The sequence below is a fragment of the Peromyscus eremicus genome, chromosome 20 (assembly GCF_949786415.1).
Source record: "Peromyscus eremicus chromosome 20, PerEre_H2_v1, whole genome shotgun sequence".
NCBI lineage: Eukaryota > Metazoa > Chordata > Mammalia > Rodentia > Cricetidae > Peromyscus > Peromyscus eremicus.
The window spans coordinates 24,004,690-24,025,203 of record NC_081436.1 but is presented as its reverse complement, the minus strand read 5'-3'; the positions used below and the strand labels follow the sequence as shown (position 1 = coordinate 24,025,203).

The following is a 20,514-nucleotide window of genomic DNA, read 5'->3' as shown; positions in this document are numbered from 1 at the left end:
GAGCAGATGCGTCAGGCCCACCCCAGGAGCCCTGCACCACACCTACCCCAGCCATCCTCACCTCGGTCTGGTGTGATAAAGGGCTGTGCCCAAGCAGGGTGCGAAAGCCACACAGCTAGGAAAATCTGCCAGTGGGGTGCAGTGAGGAGCTGACTTCGAGCCCCACAAACTGCAGGAAGAGGGGGGGGGCAGGCGGCCCACCCTTGGTCCCTGAGCAGCTGTACTGTCACAGGCTCCAGGAAGCCCCACATCTGAGAAAACACTTTCACTCTGTCTCATCTGGCAGTTCCTGATCTGCAGTTGGCTACTAAAACCCTTTGCTGCAGATCTGGTGAAGCCCTCCTGCGTATGATACAGCTCTCTGAGTCCGCGGGGCGAGGAACTCCTGGCGGGACCACACTGCACACACAGTGCAGGCATCTCGGGTGGACTGTACAGCAGATGACAGGAGGCACCAGTCCCTCTCAGCCCCCCTCCAACCAGACTCCACTGCATGACTCACACCTGACCGAGCTGATGGCCTGTCCCGGCACCTGTCCTGGCTGAAAAGTTCCCACCTGGGGCCTCAGACTTGTCTCCAGTATAATCTTGTTAGATGGCCCCTGAATGGGTGAGGGGAGGCATGAGGTCATGGGACCATGAATTTGGGAGTTCCATGAAATGGTGTGCTGGTTCCTTGCTCTCCCTTTCTAGGTTCCTTGTTTAAAAGGGTCACAGGGTGGGGACCCAGAGAGCCAGTAAGGTCCCTTTGAGGGATCTGTAGGCCCAAAAGCCCAGGCTGCCATATAAGAGGTACCCCTTCAGTTTCCCGGCCCAACCCCACCTCTGGCAATTAATGAGGCAATTCCACATAGTTTAGTAGTCAAACGGGGTTTGGTTTGAGTTAACTTACAACAAGCAAAGGGAGTTGGTTACGGGATCCAGGAGAGGTGAGACCCGGTCCAATGTGGTTCTCTGGAGAACTCGGATTTGGTCTGTAGTACCAGCATCCAGCATCTGGGATCATGAGGTAGCCAAGAGGGAGCAGGCATTTAAGCATTTCAGGTCTAACGGGTCCCTGTCTCGGCCACGCCCCTGGCGGGGGCAGGTACCTAGCAGTCACCTGCTGCCTGCCTGCTAGGGGTGATGCTTCAGGGGTTGAAGCACAGATAACCTCTCCTACATCTGGCCTCGTCCATCTATGAGCAAATCTCTGGAGCACTCCCATGCAGGTATGACCCATCTCAAAACCGGTAGGAACTTAAGAGACTGGAACCTAGCACGGCACTCTCAGGAAGTGGGGGACAAGGGACATCCCTGGAAGTGTGCATCTGTCTTAGCATGGGCACCCTGGGAAGTATCTTCTCTGTCTTTTAAAAGATGAACCCCATCACCACACCAGGGCAGCGGGACTTCCCAGACCTCACAGCCACACTTCCACTTCTGGGACACTGGCCAGAGCCAGCAGTTAATTCTTTAGTAACCACAGGCTGCTCATCTTTTAGCAGAGTCCAAGAGTGATGGAGAGCCTCTGCTACCCTGGGCCACCCTCTGTGGCCTCCACCCCCAGGGCAGTGGAGAGGAGCCACCCACCTTGGCATGCTGCTGGGCCTGCCGCCTGCAGCCTCCCCCTCTCGTGCCTTTGAGTCCTCAGAACTGCCCTGTGAGCGGGAGACTGTCCCAGCAGTCTAGAGGAGGGGGTCTAGATGGCAGGCACCAGGGCCTGCCTTTCAGCTCTGACACCTGGCCTCCTTTGCTCCCAGCTGGGGTCAAGAGCACACATTGCTCCAGGGCTAGCAGTATCAGGAGGAGTCCCACCTCAGCCCCACCCCAGGGTTCCTGGAAAGGCCTTGCGACTTGTGGGAGTGGGGGTGGGCAAGGGAGTTACCGTAGCCCCAGGAAACACACCTGCGCTGGCTGCCGTGGGCAGGAGCCTCTACTTGGAGGCTTTCTAGTATTGCCACAATCGAGCCATGTGGCAGTGTCTCAGCCAGTATGATAAAGCCAACAGCCTCCACCCCAGCCCGCCCACTGGCTGCCCTGACCACATCCGCTGCTCAAGTCTCACTAGCAGATGCCAGCCAGACTGTCAGGGATGGCAGGCAAATCTGGGTGAAGGCTGGTCAGTCCCTCTGTGGCCACAGTGAAGGCAGGAGCAGAGGCCAGCCTCGAGGGAGTTTCCAGGCAATACCATGTACGCAGCAGCAATGGTTCCTAGGCCTTAGGTCTGTCTTCTGACCCAGCCTCTACTACATAGCCAACTAGTGTGCACATCTGGCCTGTACCTCTATCTGGTCTGGCCTGGGTCTGCACATCTGCCAAAGGGAGGCAAAGATACCAACCTTAGGGGAGGATGAGCTAAGGGACACGCCAGTCAATTCTACTGTCCTAAGGCAGCTGGACATATTTCAAGGGCAACTGAGGCAGGGGTGGTCAAGGTTCTTGTCATTCCTGACTTTTGGTGGTTGAATAAGGATGTAACAGCAGGTAGTGCCGGGCACTTTTCTGAGAAGTTTACATGCTTAATTCCTGTAATCCTGTTAAGCTTGTGGTGTTTGTGGCTGAGGGGTGAGCTATCTTATACAAGGTCATTCAGTTAGTGTGCTAGTGAGAGACAGTCCCCCAAGTCCCATGGCTCTTCTTTGGGGATGCAAATAATCACGCATCTGATAGCATCCAGATCAGTCCTGACACCATACTGCTGAGCTGCTGAGCTCCAAAGGGCTCAGCCACGAGCTAGACCAGACCAGGCTGGCTGGCACTCAGCCCAAGTCAACAGGCCCAAAGTTTGGGGGAGGGCCCAGGGAGGGATTAGCTGGTGAACTCTGAGGCACTTCTGTGGTACAGTTCTGAAGTCCGTGATCCTTTTGGGTGGTTCCTAGCAGCAGATATCTGTAATAATCTGCTACTGAGGAGGCAAGAGCATTGCAAGTTCAAGACCAATTGGGCAACTTAATGAGACTTTCTCCCAAAATGAAAAGAAGGAATGGTGGAGTGGGTCAGTGGGTAGCAGAACCGGCCATCAAGCATGGGGACCCGAGTTCAACCCCTGGACCCAACATGGTGGAAGGAGAGAACAGACTTCCATAAGCTGTCCTCTGACCTCCCCATGAGAGTAATGTTTACACATGTGCACACATGCACACACTGAATAAAAACATGTGATTAAGGGAGCTGGAGAGCTGGCTCAGAGAGCCGGGTTCAATTCCCAGCATCCACATGGTGGCTCACCGTGATCTGTAATTCCAGTTCCAGGGGATTCAACCCCCTTTTCTGGCCTCCACAGTCACTGCACACTCATGATACATGGACATACATGCAGGCAAAACACCCATACACATAAAATGAAATGAAATTTAAAAAATTTAATTTGCTAGGTGGTGGTGGTGCACGCCTTTAATCCCAGCACTTGTAGAGGCAGGTGGATCTCTGTGAGTTCAAGGACAGCCTGGTCTACAAAGTGAGTTCCAGGACAGGCTCCAAAACTACACAGAGAAGCCCTGTCTCAAAATCAAAACAAAAACAACAAAAATTTAATTTAAAATTTTTTTAGAGAGATCTGAGGCTGGGACTCAGTGGTGGAGCACTTGCCAAGCAGCACAAAGCCTTGGGTTTGATCCCTAGTACAAAACCAAAATATCCACCCACCCCCACAAAAGACAGCCCAACTCAGCCATGATCCCAGCATTTACTAATCAAAACTTTCTGATTACAACATCCTTTGAAGGAATAGCCTATGATCCAACCTTCGGAGCTTCCAACCTTCTATGATTCAACCAGTGTGACAAAAGAGGCCTTCCTTACAAGGTCACCCAGCCAAGAAACACAGCAGCATATCTGGGCAGACCCAGAAGGCCTCTGGGTCCGGCTTCAGGGAAAGTTAGAGCTGGGGACTAGGGGCTGGGCAGAGCTTGGGTGGCTTGATAATATACTCTGGTCGTTTCTGAAAACAAAACAAAACAAAAACCCTGCTTTTCAGCCCAGGAAGCTGTCCCTTCCCCAGGCTAGAGTCAGGACTAGGCCTGGACAAGCCTGGGAGGCATAGGGCATAAGCCAGGCCTGCCCTCCGGAACTTCCAGCCCAGCCAAGCAACCTGATAGCCTGACAAGCCCTGAACTTGCAGGCAGCAGAAGCATCTTGGAGTTCAGAGACCTCCCTAGAGGCAAGAAGATGACATCTGGAGCCAAGCCGCTGGCTTGGGACACCGCTCGCTCACCCAGCGGAGCGTGCCCATTGCCAAGTCAGGGAAAACTGAACCGCAAGAATGTTCTGGGTAGGACCTAGATGGTGGGAAAGAAAAGGGCCAGGACCAGAAGCAAGACATTGCAAATCTCACATCAGGAGGCCAGGTCTACACCGCTCTGGCATCTCCATGAGTGTACCCCAAGGCTGGACCCCTCTCAAGGGGTCTTTTACCACCTCGTCTCCAAACACTGGTCAGCAGTCTTCCCACTGGGAAAAGAGGGAGGGAAGGAACCTGGCCTGCCATCTCATATCCCCACCCACAGAGCCAAAATTCCAGTGATGGGGGGCGTTCTGGCCCTTTGCAGCAGCAGCTGCTGGGACCCCTCTGGGCTCCTGCCAGCCTCAGTAGGACTTCATGAGTGAGTAAAGGGGCTGTCTGCTTCCAGTGAGTGGCCCCCAGGTGCCAGGCCTGTGTTGAGGGTAGGGTTTGCAGAGATGTCTGGAGCAAAGGGGATGCCTTTGAGAAGCACGCCGGCTGTGTACCCCCACACAGTAGGTGCTCAACTGGTATGGCTCTGAAATGAAACTAACAGAGTAAAAGTGCCGCAGATGTGGGGCTCAGGGCTTCCTGTAGCCTCCCTTCCCCCGCCCTCCCCAAGCCTGAAGGGTGCACAGGGAGCCAGCTTGCTGTGCCCACGGGCTCTCTTGCCCTGTAGTAACTACCGGTTGTGAACACCTACTGTATGCCCAGGCTGGTTTTCTAAAGCAGCATGTTCTAAAGAGAAAACTTCTATTGGGTTTGGGGGTTCAGAGCAGCACCCATACCAGTGCCTAACAAGAAGGAAGGGCGGGGACCAGGGATTGGTCCAGGAGGGATCAGAAAGAGCTTTACAAATAAGAGGAAACCGTCCAAGCTGAGGACCCTTAAAGTGGAGGAACTCTAAGGCTGAGGAGCAGGCCTGGGTATCTTGTTTACACTGTGGCATGGGCTAGTCCAGGACATTTGTCCCCATCAAGCCACTATACACAGTGAATGAGGAACTTTAGGGACCGGTCCAAGGACAGTAGTAGTCTCTGGTGGTCCCAGGTAGCCCAGGTTCCCAGCCACTGGTCCAGCAGGCATGAGGGATGGCCAGGGAATGGTATGGGGGAAGAAGTCTCCAAGGAGCATCCCCTGGTGACTGGCCTGCACAGGTCCCGAAGGCCTGTCCCGGGCCTGTCCCTTCAAGGCACGGAGCCTTCTTTTCTCTTTAAGAGAGCAAAGGTTGTTTATATCCAGGGCGGCCGTGGCTGGAGCGGCTTACCTGCTTCCCGCCACCCGCCGCCGCAGCCGGGCAGGGTGCAGGAAGGAGGATCCCGCACTTGATCTGCGTACTGCCGAGAGACAGACCGACAGACACTCGCCGGGCGACCGGCCGGGGGTCGTTGGGGCCCGGAAGCGGCGACCGAGAGCGAGACTCCAAACTTGGAGAGAGGAGTGACCTGGGGGCCGGGGGCGGAGTCGTGAGCGGGGGAGGAGAGCGCCAGCGCCAGCCAGAGGAGCGCGGCGGCCCAGGAAGCCAGAGCGCCGCCCACCCATCCGGGGCGAAGCGCGCGGGGAAGCAGGCTGGGCCGGGGGCTGCCAGCCTCAACCCCCACGGTGACCCCTCGGCCCCCCAGCCCGGACCCAAGATGATGAAGAGGCAGCTGCACCGCATGCGGCAGCTGGCCCACACGGGCAGCTTGGGACGGTGAGTGTCACCCTCTTCTAGCCCTGCTGTCGCCCCGCAGGACCTGAGCGGGCGCAGGAGAGTGGGGAACCAGTCACGGAGGTCGGGGACATCTGGGCAGCGGCCCTCTGGCATGCCAGAGCCCTGACCTCGCTTCCTGGCATCCGAAGCCACTGTGGTCTCACAGACACAACTGGCCTTTGCGGGGGGGGGGGGGGAGGCACCTCCATTCCTGGTTGGAAAGGCTGCAGGGAGCAGCAGAATGCGCCCTAAGCCCGGATGCTGCCCGGAGCCTCATTTGTCCCCTCTGGACAATGGGAACAGTTAACTATCTCTTAACTGCAGGGCTGGGGAGGAACAGAGCTGATCGGGGCCCCCAGACCCTGGGGGAAGGGACTAGCAGTGCTCTGGCCTGGGGAGGAGGGGCCTGCTCTGCGCTGTGCTGGGTGTCCGTCCCCTCCCCCAGCCCAGGGGCCTCCTGCTTCTGCTTTTCGCCCGCTCAGGTAGTGGCACCCCCTGGTCTCCTCGGTCCCCAGCTCCATAACTAGGGGAGCGGAAGTTTGGGGAGTTTCTCGGAGCTTTTCTCTCGGCTCCTCTTCCCCAGCCTGGGAGTTCCCCATTCTTTGGGCCCAGGGAGGGAGTATCCAGAAACTTGATCCATTCCTACGATAGCGTAGACACCTGCGTGCACCTACGAAGCAAGGCCACTTTGCTCTGAGCCCATGCCCCTATGTGTCCCTGGACAGAGTCCCGGGACCTGCCCACAGCTGCAGCCCAATGTCGTGTGCCTGCGGGCCTGACCACCCCGGAGGCCCGCTTCCACACTTCCCGTTCTGGGGGCCAGCAGAGGCCTCCTCTTTCCGGGGCAGGCAAACAAATTGGGGGCTGGGGAGAAGAGAAACTTTTCCTCTGTGTCCCAGAGCTGAGCCCTGGGTAGCTCACTCTTGCCCTGTCGGTGTCATGGGTCCACCCTCTCCCAGGGCACAGCCCTGGGTGGAGGAGGAAGCAGGCATGCATCCTTTAAAACCCATGGAATGTGCTCCAACTGCGGTGGAGACAGGCCACCCAGGCTTGGTGGGTCCTGGAGGCAACTGGGGGTCCAGGTGCCATATGCAGGGAAAGAGGGAGGCAGTGGGTTTCCTAGCCCAGACTGACTCAGCAGAAGCCCCCCTTCCCCCACAGCACCCCAGAGACTGCCGAGTTCTTGGGTGAGGACCTGCTGCAGGTACGTGCCTGGGCGGGCTGGGCTGGGCGGGGAGACAGGTCGGTGCAGGCTGTCCGTATAGAGGCTGACAGGCGGGGACTGCAGTTGAGGGCCTGGTTGAGTCATTCCCTGATGGCCAGGGGAGCCCCAGGAGGGAAGAGAAAAGTGATTCTTGCTCTGAGGAAGACAATCCACAGCCCCTACATGTACCCCCCCCAGGTGGAGCAGCGCTTGGAGCCAGCTAAGCGAGCGGCCCACAATGTTCACAAACGGCTGCAGGCCTGTCTACAGGGCCAGAGCGGGGCTGACATGGACAAGCGGGTGGTAAGTGGGGGTCCCCAGGAGGAGGGTCCTGAGCGGGGAGGGGTAGGGTGGGAATGAGGCCCTCTGCAGCTTCTGAAGTTTGCTCCCAACCAGCGCGCGCACGCACACACACACACGCACACACACACACACACACACACACACACACACACACACCCGGGGCGTTCTAGGTGGGCGGAGCACCATATGAGCTGGATGGAGGATGCTCTCTGTTACTCAACAGGCAGCATTTATTGACTCCCGCCAGACTGTTGCTAAGATGCTAATGCCTTGTCTCCCCAACAGCCCTGGCAAAAGTCTCTTGGACAAGTCACTTGTGTATAATAGGAAACCAAGGCCTAAACTTACTAACCCACGATCACACAGGCAGCAAGTGGCAAAGTGACCCTGTGGTCCCTCTGATTGTAAAATGTAGTGGGTAGTGTTCTCCATAACTCCGGGGGGGAGAAGTATGGGAATGGTTAAAAATTCGTGTGGCTGGAGCTGGAGGCTTGGCTCAGCAAAAGCACTTGCTCTTGCAGAGACCTGGGTTGGGATCCCACCGCCCACAACTATCCAGTCCCAATCCCTGGGACTCTGATACCCTCTCCAAAGCTCTGAAGGCGTCAGGCATGCCTGCCCTCCCCTAGAAGGGCCTGGGTGTGAGGCAATAGGCAGGCTTGGAGAGCTTGAGCTAGGTGGTGACCTGATTAACAACCTATGCCCTCAGGCAGGGGGGGAAAGGAGTAAGGGCCATCTCACCCCAGCCACAAGGCCAGCTCTTCTCTTTGCAACGGTGTGACCTTGGGGCAGCTTCCTGCTCCCTCCCTCTGCATGTCCCTCCCCTAGTCTTTGTGGGATTCATCATCCCTTCTTGCCTAGTCAACCTGGGGTAGGTGGGAGATCTTGTACGTGAGACGCACGCACGCACGCACGCACGCACGTCATCCAGTTTCCACTTTTACCTGTGACTGTGGACTTGATTGGTTGGCTCCTCCCTCTGCTGGGGTGTGGGTGTGGCCAGATGCTCTGGGCACAGGTTGGGTGGAGGAGGCTGGTAAACTCAGCCTCCCTCAACCCTGTCCTCCCTGCAGAAGAAGCTTCCTCTCATGGCTCTTTCCACCACGATGGCTGAGAGCTTCAAAGAACTGGATCCCGATTCCAGCATGGGGTGAGCATGGACAGGGGCCTGGGTCTTCACTACAGAGGATGCCAGGAAGCAATGAGGGGGGTCAGATCAGCCAGAGTGTCTACCCCAAAAGGATGACCAAGCTGGGAGCAATGTCCAGGTCACTAAGACCCGAGAAAGCAGGAAATGGAGAGGCAGGGACCTTCAAATATTTCTAGGTGGAGGTGAGGGGCCAGGGGAAGCTCGGCCCATTGTGCTCCCTGTCCACAGGAAGGCCTTGGAGATGAGCTGTGCCATCCAGAACCAGCTGGCCCGAATCTTGGCTGAGTTTGAGATGACCCTGGAGAGAGATGTCCTGCAGCCGCTCAGCAGGCTGAGCGAGGTGACCCTGTGCCCCAGCCCCAGCCTCCCTGGCCTCCTGCTCCCCGTGTCCCGCCCACCCAGGCCCCTGAACCCTCCCTGTGTCTACCCTCAGGAGGAGCTGCCTGCCATCCTGAAACACAAGAAGAGCCTGCAGAAGCTGGTGTCTGATTGGAACACCCTCAAGAGCAGGTGGGCGCTGAACCTGGGTCAACCGTAGGAGGGCTCTGCAGGGCCCGTTGGGTACCTGTGGCCGTGCTGGTCCTCAGGAACACATGTGGTAAAAGGCATATATATGTGAGGGTGTGCATGTGCTCCCTTGTGCCACGGGTGACCCCAAAACTAGAAAAACCACTAGTTTCCAAGATCCTTATATGGTTGTAGGGCTCCTCGTCTGCCTTCTGGAGCTGGGTAGCTGTGATCATCAGAAACACCACAAGGGGGAGCCCTACAGCCCTTCGGCCTAGTCTGGGCAGAGGCCCAAGGAGTTTCTATTTTGCCTCTATAAACCCTAGAGTCCTGTGTGATTACGTGTATGGAGGGGACACTTAGCTCTGGCCATGCAATGGGGCCAGTGACCACCCACCTTGGGACCCTCCCCAGGCTCAGCCAGGCAGCCAAGAACTCAGGGAGCAGTCAAGGCCTGGGTGGCGGCCCAAGCAGTCACGGCCACCTCACCACCGCCAACAAGGTGGAGACACTGAAGGAGGAAGAGGAGGAGCTAAAGAAGAAGGTGGAGCAGTGCAAGGTGAGGTCACTTGGGGTCTCCACGTAGGTGACAGGGGCGGGTGTCCTGTCCATTTTACAGAGGGGAAAACTGAAGCTCAGAGAAGGGGCCGAGACTGGCCACGGCAACCCTGAGGTTTGAATCCAGGCAGTTAGGGGTCAGAATCTACGTGGTGGAGTGCCACCCAGAGGCTCTGCCATCCTTGTCCTGTGCATTATTAACAGCTGGAACGTCACCACTGGGACTCCCAGTGTCTCCTGAGTGAGCGAATGAATAGTGTTTGCTGAATGAATGAATGAATGAATGAATGAATGAATAGCATTTGTATGACAAATGGGGGTTTGAGAGAATGAGTAGCATTTGCTGGGTAGGTGAATGAATGGGTGAGTGGTGTTTGCTGAATGAATGAATGAATGAATGAATGGTGTTCATGAAGCGAGTGAATGTAGGGTGAATGGAAGAGTGAGTGCATGGTGAATGAGAACACATTGTACTAAGGATCTGAGAACCCAGTGTAAACAACTGGAAGCCATAAAGCCTCAAGAATATGAGGCGGTCGGGTGGGCAGGCCCCAAGTGTAGACCCTGGCCAAGAGAAAGCTGACTGGGACCTCCCCTGTGGGCAGGTTACTGACTCTCCAGTGGTCAGCCTCCCTGCCAGAGCCCCAGCCTCACCTGCCCTCTCCCTTCCGTCCCCAAGGACGAGTACCTGGCTGACCTGTACCACTTCTCCACCAAGGAGGACTCTTACGCCAACTACTTCATTCATGTGAGTCCGTGGCCCAGCTCCAGCCACCTGGATCTCGGGGGGGATGCCACAGGGAAGGACTTCTGGGCGCCCCAAGGGATGGTGGGTGTCTGTTCTGGAGACCCGGAGGAAACCCCCCCCACCCCACCCCCACCCCCACCCCACCCCCCGCTTCCCTCATGTCTCCGGAGCCTGTCCTTTGTCCCCACAGCTCCTGGAGATTCAGGCTGATTACCATCGCAGGTCACTGGCCTCACTCGACACAGCCCTCGCTGAGCTGAGAGACAACCACAGCCAAACAGGTGGGGACATGAGTGAGCCAGCCTCACACCTCTGAGCCCACTGTACTTAGGGCTAGCCAGGTGTGGTGGCACTCTGAGTTCAAAGCTGGCCTAGAGAGTCCCTGGACAGCCAGGGTATCCTGTCTGGAGAAACAAACACAGAAAGTTTGTTCCTTATCCAGAAAGGCAGAAGGGAGCCATGGATGAGCTGGGAGCTGAGAGAGGGCTGCATTAGGTCTTTGTGGATGGATTTTCTCTGCTATGGAGAGGGAACAGGACAGGAGCCAGGAGACCTTCTAGAAGGTTGGCTTCTGGATGGGGCAGGCCGGCCGAGATGGGCAGATTCAGGAGGTAGGCTAGATGGTTGTGTGTGTGCCACTGAAGTAGGGTGGGAGGTCGATTCTTGGAGGTGCCCTGTCTGCCCTGACCCTACTGCCTGGGGCAGGAAGAACCAGGCCACTGATGTGTCTCGTTTCCACAGATCTCTCCCCCTTGATGACGGCTGCCCCCGTCTCCAGGGTATATGGGGTGTCCCTGAGAACCCACCTGCAAGAGCTCAGTCGTGACATCGCCCTGCCAATCGAGGCCTGTGTCCTAATGCTGCTGTCAGAGGGCATGCAGGAGGAGGTGAGAGCCAAGGCACAGGGGGGCCGTGGCAGGGCCCCATGCTGCTCCTCTGCTGGTATCCACAGTTCCCCTCTCAGGGGGAGGCATAACCTCCCATTGCCGAACTGACCCCGACTCACTGAAAGGCATGTCAGGGGCCTGGTACTGTGCCACGGGTAACTGAGCAGTCCCTGCTCCATTTACTAGTCCCAGTGGTCCTGGGTGTGTGTAGGGGTTCTCAATGCCTCTGTCTGGCCAGGGGGAGACAGAGGCAATGAGTCACATGAGGAACCAGGGGTCCTCAGTGTAGTCCTTGTCACATGCTGGCCCTTTCCTGAAGATGGACTCCTGGGTGAAAAATTACCCAACGGGTGGATTGCAGGCTCCCCACTAGTCATACTGAGACCCCCCTTCCCTTCCACCCCAACAAGACTACTGTCCCCTCCCGTTCTCCCAGCCCCCTCACACACACCCTGCCATTTCCCAGACCTGCCCTGTGCTCAGAATTCCAGACCTTGATAGTTGAGAGGGTCCATAGACACCGTGATGCCTAGTCTGACCACCAGCCCAGTGGGCACACGGAGGGCCAGCAGCCTGCTCCCGCCCCGCCCTCTGTGACACACAGCATGTCCCTTCTTGTACCCCAGGGCCTCTTCCGTCTGGCGGCCGGGGCCTCTGTGCTGAAGCGTCTCAAGCAGACAATGGCCTCAGATCCCCACAGCCTAGAGGAGTTCTGCTCAGACCCCCATGCCGTGGCAGGTACCTGATCCGCCTGGAGCTCGAGGCAGAATGGGAATGGGCAGAGCTGCCCGAGGGAACTCTCAGAGTTTGGCTTTAGGCCTGATATGCTACCAAAGAGACCCCTTGGGATGCTTAGGAGTTCCTAATGCAGGTCTGTGATGAACCCTCTGAAGTGTATGTGCATTTTTTTGGGGGGTGGGAACATGCTTGCTAAGTATTATGTTAAAAGGGCCTGTGACCCAAAGAAACTATCAAGATTTAGATATGTTAGTAAGACTACAGGCTGGAGGTTCCTTCCAAGTGGAGAGATCTGAGTCCTTGGGCACATAGAAGCGGGAGTTGGAGCCGTGCGGTGGTAGTGCAGTCCTTTAATCCCAGCACTCGGGAGACAGAGCCAGACAGATCTCTGTGAGTTTGAGGCCAGCCTGGACTACAGAGTAAGATCCAGGACAGGCACCAAAGCTACACGGAGAAACTGTCTCGGGAAAAAAAAAAAAGAAGTGAGAGTTTTGAGGGGCTGCCTTACACCTTCTCCTGGCCTTGTTTCAGGTGCCCTCAAGTCCTATCTCCGGGAACTGCCAGAGCCTCTGATGACCTCTGACCTCTATGATGACTGGATGAGGGCAGCCAGGTGAGGAGGTGGGGGCGAGGGCAGTGAGGAGGTGAAAGCGCTAACAATGTGGTCCCGGGCTAGCTCATCGGTGAGTCTCCCTTTTCAGCCTGAAGGAGCCTGGCGCTCGCCTGGAGGCGCTCCGTGATGTTTGCAGCCGCCTGCCGCAAGAGAATTTCAACAACCTCAGGTGAGCCCTGGCCCACCCCTACCCACCCAGTCCCACAAAGCTTTGCTTTTGACTCTAGCCCTGGGTTGTGCCTGAGCACAGAACCTCACCCGGGGTGTCCTGGTCCTGTCTTTTATATTAGACTGTATCCCGGCACACACACACCCAGCCAGCTCATGCCTATAATGCCGGCACAAGGGAGGCTGAGGCAGGAGGCCGGGTTTGAGGCCAGCCTGGGCTACAGAGTGAGACCCACCTTAAGCAAAGATAATCAGGCTGAGGATGTAGCTGTTGGTAGAGTACTTACCTCGTACACCTAGTGTGTACGAAGCCCTGGGTTTGCTCCTCAGCTCGCTGTGAACTGGAGGTGTTGATGCGTGCCTGCAGTTATTTACAGAAGGCATGAAGATCAGAACTTCAGGGTCATCCTTGGCTGTAGAGAGTTCGAGGCCAAGCTGGTCTATAAGACCTTGTCTCAAAAGGCAAACAAATGAGCAGCTCTCTTGAACTGGTGAGGTCACGTTGCCTGGCTTCAGACCCCACCCCCGCCACTCTCTGACCCTGGGCACTCAGTCCAGTGTCCGCACTGGAGACGGTCCCCACTGCCTGTGGCAGCCAGAAGGTTCTCAGCTTAGTTCTCCTCTCACATACAGTTGGCACTCAGAAAATAGATCAGGGAACTTAGCTAGTAAAAACTTAACCATGCCGTGCGGTATCTGTTCCCCTCTGGAAACCCTAGGGTAGGAAGTTCTCAGGCCTGTAAGGGCATCCTGGGTGAACATTTATGACCCTCTCCCACCCACCCAGGTACCTGATGAAGTTCCTGGCACTACTGGCAGAGGAGCAAGAGGTGAACAAGATGACACCCAGCAACATCGCCATTGTCCTGGGGCCCAACCTGCTGTGGCCTGCTGAGAAAGAAGGGTGAGAGCCGGGACTGAGCACAGAGCCTGTCCCCAGCTAGTCGCTGGCCTCTGACTTCCCCAGGCCCCACTTCCCTATCTCTGCAGTGGGTTGAGCAGTTCTTCATCCTGAAGCTGCTGTGAGGAGCAGCCTGAGGGATTAGGGTAATGGTAGTGGTGGGGTACCTCTGTGGTGACCTGGTGTGGGTGCTGGAAAATCACGAGGTATGAGTTAAGCCTTACTCCCAACCTTCCAGACATGAGCCTTGGAGAGATTATGTACATTCTAAGGGGAGTTGCTCTGGGAATTAGATGGGAAATGCTTTACAAACTGTACGTGCAGTGATACGCGAGAATCATCATTACTTTCCAGGCTATATAGACAGATGACAAGGTGTCTTCCCATGTGCTGAATTATAGTTGCTTAGTGGGGGCAATCAATCCAAGAACTGTGGAGAAGGAGGCCAGAATTGATTAGTGATGTCTGTCATAGGTGAAGGCGTGGGAGATGGGGTATGTGAGCTATACGTGTGCTATCAACCATGTCCAGCAGAGTCGCACCATGTTGGGGTCACTAAAATTCTTTCTTCTCTTTTGTGCCAGGGATCAGGCCCAACTGGATGCAGCCTCTGTGTCCTCAATTCAGGTGGTGGGTGTGGTCGAGGCGCTGATACAGAATGCAGACACCCTCTTCCCTGGAGGTGACGTCCTTCCTTCCTGTCATCTCTAGTCCTCTCCCACCCTGTTCCTGGACTCCAGCCCAGTCTCAGTCCCTGGTTGCCCCACAAACTCTCCTTGTGGCTTAGAAGAAGCTGCTTTTTCATGCTGGGCCTCAGTTTTTCATCTGTGAAATGGGAATAGTCCTGCCTGACCTGTGGGAGTGGAAAAGCCAAGGGCCATCCCATCATTTCAGGGAAAGGGAGTAGCCCTGGCTCAGGCTGGCAAAAGTTGCGACCTTGAGCCGGGCAGCGGTGGCGCATGCCTTTAATCCCAGCACTCGGGGGAGGCAGAGCCAGGTGAATCTCTGAGTTCCAGGCCAGCCTGGTCTACAGAGCGAGATCCAGGACAGGCACCAAAACTACACAGAGGAACCCTGTCTGGGGCGGGAGGGGGGAGGTGGCCTTGACACCTGTTCATTCTGCCTCTAGATATCAACTTCAGTGTATCCGGCATCTTCTCAACCCTGGCCCCCCAGGAAAAAGTCAGTAGCCAACGAACCACAGAGGAATCGCCACCTGCTGCTGCGCCCGCACCAGCTGCCACCCCAACTCCCGCCTCGACACCTGCGAAAGAGAGGTAAGGGCGAAGCAGCATGAATAGCCTCTTCCTGGCCACACAGACATGCACCCGGGGCTCTGTCTCTGAGGACTTAGGAATGTAATGGCAGTATTTGTCTTGCAGATCTGGTCCCACTGGTTAGAGTAGGTGGGAGGAGCCCGCTTTTAGCCTTAAATGTGTTCCCTTCGTCATTGCATGGTTATTTCTATAGCACCTACTATGTGCCAGGTGTTGTCACGCCCTGAGAATTCAGGGAATTGGGAGGGGATGATTGGGATTTATAACTGTCCTGTGTCCAATTCTATAAGTCTAGAAGGGTTTTGTGGCACAGGCAGGTGTCCTCAGTGGCCCACACCATGGCCATGGACTCCCTCAGAGGAGGCAAACATATGCCACCACCAGCCCTTGCCTTGGGTGGGGCGGGGAGAATGGACATATCCGTCTTCATCCCTGTGATATCAGGCTGGATGCGTGCTCTGCTGCGGAGTGAGGCAGTCTACGGGCAGGGTGGAGAGCTGCAGCAGTTGGGTAGGCCAGGAAGGCCTCCCTGGAATCCAGGCTCTGGAACTGGCTTTTAGACCAGGCTAGCCTTGAACTCAGAGATCTGTCTGCCTCTGCCTGCCTCCCGAGTGCTGGGATTAAAGGCACCCGGCTTGATGTGGACTTTTTACTGCCGCTCGCATACTCTCTGACTTCTGTTGACAGAACATCCTCTAAAGATCACATGGAGGTGTAGGGGGTGCACCTTAACTGGTAGAGTACTTGCCCAGTTCAAGCCTCAGCACACGTGGTGGTGCTTACCTGTAATCTCAGCACTGGAGAGGTGCAGGCAGAAGAATCAGTTCAGGATCATCTCCCCCTACACTGAAAGTTCAAGGCCAGCCTGGGCTTCACGAGACAGTCTCAAAAAGGAAAAAGAGAGCACCTAGAAAGCCAAGGCAGAGAGGTCACCTTGCATTCCACCTCCCACTTTGTCCCTGTGGATTGTCCCCTAGATTATATCTCAGTCATGGGTTCTGTCCTAGGCTGCTCCCTGTTGCTATGATAAACATTGTGACCAAAACAGCTTGGGAGGGAAAGGGCTTATTTGGCTTTCACTTCCCGGTAGCAGTCTGTCACAGGTTTCCAGCAGGAGCAGAGGCAGGAGAATGCTGCTCACTGCCTTGCTTGCCCTAACTGGTGTTCAGCCATCTTTCTTTCTTTTTTTTAAGATTTATTTAGTCAGGCAGTGGTGGCACACGCCTTTAATCCCAGCACTCGGGAGGCAGAGCCAGGCGGATCTCTGTGAGTTCGAGGCCAGCCTGGGCTACCAAGTGAGTTCCAGGAGAGGCGCAAAGCTACACAGAGAAACCTTGTCTCGCAAAACCAAAAAAAAAAAAAAAAAGAGAGAGAGAGAGAGAGAGAGAGAGAGAGTTCCAGGACAGCTAGAACTGTTACACAGAGAAACTCTGTCTCAAAAACAAACAAACAAAAAAGATTTATTTATTTATTATGTATACAGTGTTCTGCCTGCATATATGGCTGCAGGCCAGAAGAGGGCACCAAAACTCACTATAGATGGTTGTGAACCACCATGTGGTTGCTAGGAATTGAACTCAGGACCTCTGGAAGAGTAGCCAGTGCTCTTAACTGCTGAGCCATCTCTCCAGCCCCAAAAGCAAAGTTTCCTGCTCTTTGGAAACTAGTTTTTTTTTTTGTTTTTTGGGGTTTTTTTTGTTTTTTTTTTGTGGGGGTTGGGGGAGGGGGGGGCGCGTTTCGAGGCATGGTTTCTCTGTGTAGCCCTGGCTGTCCTAGAACTTTCTCTATAGACCAAGCTGGCCTGGAACTTACAGAGATCCGCCTGCCTCTGCCTCCTGAATGCTGGGATTAAAGGCGTGTGCCATCACCACCCGTCAGCCAGCTCTCTTATACAACTCAGAACCATCGTCCAGGGACTGCACGGCCCACTGTGAGCTGGGCCCTTCCACATCAATCAGCAATCAAGACAGTTCCCCGGGTTGGAGAGATGGCTCAGGGGTTAAGATCACAGGCTGCTCTTCCAGAGGTCCTGAGTTCAATTCCCAGCACCCCCATGGTGACTCACAACCATCTGTAATGAATCCTGGTGCCCTCTTCTGGCCTGCAGGCATACATGCAGACAGAACACTACACATAATAAATAAATAAATCTTTAAAAAAAGACAGTTCCCCACAGACATGGCCACAGACCAGTCTGATTTAGGCAGTCCCTCAGTAGAAACTCCCTCTTTCCACGTGATTCTTGACTGTGTCGAGTTGACAATAAGTTAATTAGGACAGGCTTAAATGACACAAACCCCACCAATACCTGAAGTATCTACCGAGGTTCTGAGAGGGAGGACAGAGTCTCCGCACAGCCACAGGCAGTGGGGAGCAGGTCCTTCCACCCGACAGTTTGGAGTCATGCCGGATTCTAGGAGATTGCCAGGAAATGGCCAAGCTTGACCATTGCCCGTCTTCTTCCCTTGACAGGACAGAGTCGGAGTTGCCCAAACCAGCTTCTCCCAAGGTCAGCAGGAGCCCCACAGAAATGGCTGCTTCAGCAGAGGACATGACTCGGAGAAGTAAGTTGGGTGTGAGAGAGAAAGAGATCAGAGAGCCAGAAATCCCAGTCCCCCCATGACTTTAGACCACCACAAAGGCCAGCAATAGACAGAGCGAGATGCTCAGGGTTTTCTGCCTGGCACTCTGGCCCCAGATTCCAGCTCTTTTCCCTTGGGCAGGTGATGCTGTCAGCCTCAACACCCTCCTTTGTGCATTAGAAAGTGTAGTTGCCCTGACCTTGAAGAGCTGCGTGAGCTCAGACCTCAGGGAGTGGGCAGGGCTCTGGCACACAGAAAGTGCTAAGGAAAGGTAGCCAGTGTGAGCGCGGTGGGTGTTCCAGCCCTCCAGAAGCCCGAGGACTACAAAGCACAGGGCCCAAACTGTATTTTTTTTTTTTTTAAGATTTATTTATTTATTATGTATACAATGTTCTGCCTGCACACCAGAACAGGGCACCAGATCTCATTACAGATGGTTGTAAGCCACCATGTGGTTGCTGGGAATTGAACTCAGGACCTCTGGAAGAGCAATCAGTGCTCTTAACCTCTGAGCCATCTCTCCAGCCCCTCAAACTGTATTTAAGGGTAGAGGGAAGAGAGAGGTTTGGGAGGAGTCCAGGAGGCTCCTGAACTCTTCTAGCACACGCATATGTCAACCTGGCCCAGAATGGACAGGTACGAGCCAAGGATCCATGTGGGGACTGGCTCACTAGGGAGCCCCCACTCGTAGGCCCTGAGGACAAGGGTTTTAGAGCTGGGTGCATCATGGAGAGCTAGGAGAGCGGCAGGAGGCGTGTGCAGGCCCACACGGGGACCTAGAAGACAGGGCACTGTTAAGAGTCACCTGACTTGGCATTAGCTGCTGTGGGAGATTGGGGCTCTCATCCCATCTTACCAGTGAGGACATGGGCCCCGGGGAGCAAAGGAGCCACTCCAGACAGCCTAGTCCAGAGAGCCAGGGAGAGTCTTGACCTCTCTTAGTCCCCCTGCTGTCTCACAAGGTCCAAGCTTGCCTGAGGACCTGGGACTTCTGAGAGGCCAGCAGGACCCATGTGTCAGCCGGGACGGGTGGCATTTTATATAGTCAACAGATGTGTGCCTACGCTGGCTTGCCTGTGATAACCAGTGGCCATGTTGGGTTGTAGGGAGAGGCACAAGTAAGGACCAAATTAGATAAAAATGGACAAGGTAGTCTCAGGTAACAAGTCCTCTAAGGCCAGTAAAACCGGAAAAGGTGACGGTGTTATTGGGGTTGGGTCCGGGGGCGCAATTGTAAGCTGAGATGTTGAGGGCCACAGAAGAGAAAAAAGACACTATGATGAGGACCTCCTGTGGAAAGTGACCCCACCCCACCACACAGGAGGAATGCACCCAGACACAGCAACCCCTAACTTGCCTCTGTTTCGCTTCCTCCACAGCCAAGCGCCCGGCACCAGCCCGACCTACCATGCCGCCTCCCCAGCCCTCCAGTGCACGCTCGTCCCCTCCAGCTCCATCCCTGCCCCCCGGCTCTGGCAGCCCTGGCACTCCCCAAGCTCTGCCACGCCGTCTGGTAGGCACCAGCCTCCGGGCCCCCACGGTGCCTCCCCCGTTACCCCCCGTTCCTCCGCAGCCTGCCCGGCGCCAGAGCCGGCGTTTACCAGCCTCCCCCAGCCCAGCTTCCCCTGGCCTCATCACTTCCAGTGCGCCTGCGCAGGTGGACCAGGGAGTCGCCGCGGAGGACAGAGGAGGCCCTGTAGGTGGGCACGCCACTCCTCCAATTCTGCCACCCCAGCCCCGGCCCAGGGGCCTCACCTCAGAGACGGATTGAGCAGGCCCTCCTGCCTGCCCAGTCCTCAGTGTCCCCTCCCTTCCTACCTTGTCCTCCCAGGACAGCCCTTGCCCTGTGCCTAGGTGCCTGCTGGGTCGGCCCCCATGGCTAGGAGGGCTCAGGCCAGCCCTCTACTTTCTGACCTTTCCCCTTCCACTTTGAGCTTGGGGACTCCCACCTGACTTCCCCAGAAGGAAGGATGGACTTGCCCATTCCCACAGCCCTTTTATTTTTCTCTTGCCAATGTATTTTTGTAAGGCTCATAAATAAATTATTTTTAGCAAAACTGGAGCGGCTGGCCTAACGATAGTGTCCTCCCCTGGACAGACAGAATCTGCTGCCCTAAAGAGGGATGGGGACATAGTTTCTGCCTCCTTCCTTTCTCCTGGTCTGAGGTAAGAGCCATGTGGTTGGCACTTTTTCAAAGCTGCTTGTCCGAGTATGGCTCCCATCTAAAAGTTTCTCATTGGCTGGCTCGGCGGTTCAGAGCACTGGCTGTTCTTCCAGAGGACCAATTGAACCAGAGGTTCAATTCCCAGCCACCACTTGGCAGCTCACAACCACCTATAATGAGATCTGGTGCCCTCTTCTGGCATGCAGGTGTACATGAAGACAGAGCACTCAAATTTAAAAAAAAAAGTTTCTCATCAAGGTAATAGCGCCATCTGCAGGTACTGGGGCCAGTCAGCAGGGACCACACAGGTCTCAAAGCCAGCAAAACCTGGGCCTGAAATGAAATATGTGAGGTTAGCTCTGAAGCCTGGGCATCTTCTGTCCACTAGGACAGTTTGCTCAGTGTCTTAGCATGGGTTCCTCTGAGACAGTCTGGAAATTCCACTCTATCTGTTCTGAAGAGCAAAGCACCTGTGTGCACACACATATACACACACAACATTCCCAGGAGCAGGGATGGATCTTCCCAGGACTCTGGGTAACACCCCATTCAGGTGTCCTGGGAATGGACAGGCAGAAATGACAATGGATGGACCTGGAAGCCCAATTTAGTAGCCTCATTAGAGGTGGGGTCTCCTGGAAGTGACAGATGAAGCCATCCTGACACTGGCTGCATGAAAATGATAAAGGAAAGGTAGGAACCTTTCAGGCCGAGGAAATTGGCTTACATAAGGCACAGGGAACAGAAACCAGTTGGGCCTCAAAGGCATGATTTTCCCCTGGTCTCAACTTCAATTTCTCTGGACAGCCACAGCTCTGC

General features: G+C 55.4%; 1 protein-coding gene across 1 annotated transcript; it reads left to right on the top strand.

Annotated features, from left to right (window-relative positions):
• Positions 1-5,724: 5,724 nt before the first annotated feature.
• On the top strand, positions 5,725-19,556 carry Sh3bp1 (SH3 domain binding protein 1). The gene is made up of 18 exons (XM_059247488.1): positions 5,725-5,894; positions 7,056-7,098; positions 7,297-7,401; positions 8,475-8,551; positions 8,780-8,891; positions 8,985-9,061; positions 9,473-9,617; positions 10,296-10,364; positions 10,555-10,645; positions 11,106-11,251; positions 11,878-11,989; positions 12,521-12,602; positions 12,691-12,771; positions 13,558-13,674; positions 14,256-14,353; positions 14,801-14,948; positions 17,421-17,512; positions 18,910-19,556. Exons 1-18 carry the CDS (start codon positions 5,836-5,838, stop codon positions 19,299-19,301), a joined length of 2,046 nt encoding a protein of 681 aa, XP_059103471.1. The 5' UTR covers positions 5,725-5,835; the 3' UTR covers positions 19,302-19,556.
• The last annotated feature ends 958 nt before the right edge of the window (positions 19,557-20,514 follow it).

Bases quoted from the DNA above. Each gene is read 5' to 3' on its own strand.
- Sh3bp1 (XM_059247488.1), top strand. From the start codon at position 5,836: ATGATGAAGAGGCAGCTGCACCGCATGCGGCAGCTGGCCCACACGGGC. The intron at 9,062-9,472 runs GTGGGCGCTGAA...GACCCTCCCCAG, and splicing joins TGGAACACCCTCAAGAGCAG to GCTCAGCCAGGCAGCCAAGA. The intron at 10,646-11,105 runs GTGGGGACATGA...TCGTTTCCACAG, and splicing joins AGACAACCACAGCCAAACAG to ATCTCTCCCCCTTGATGACG.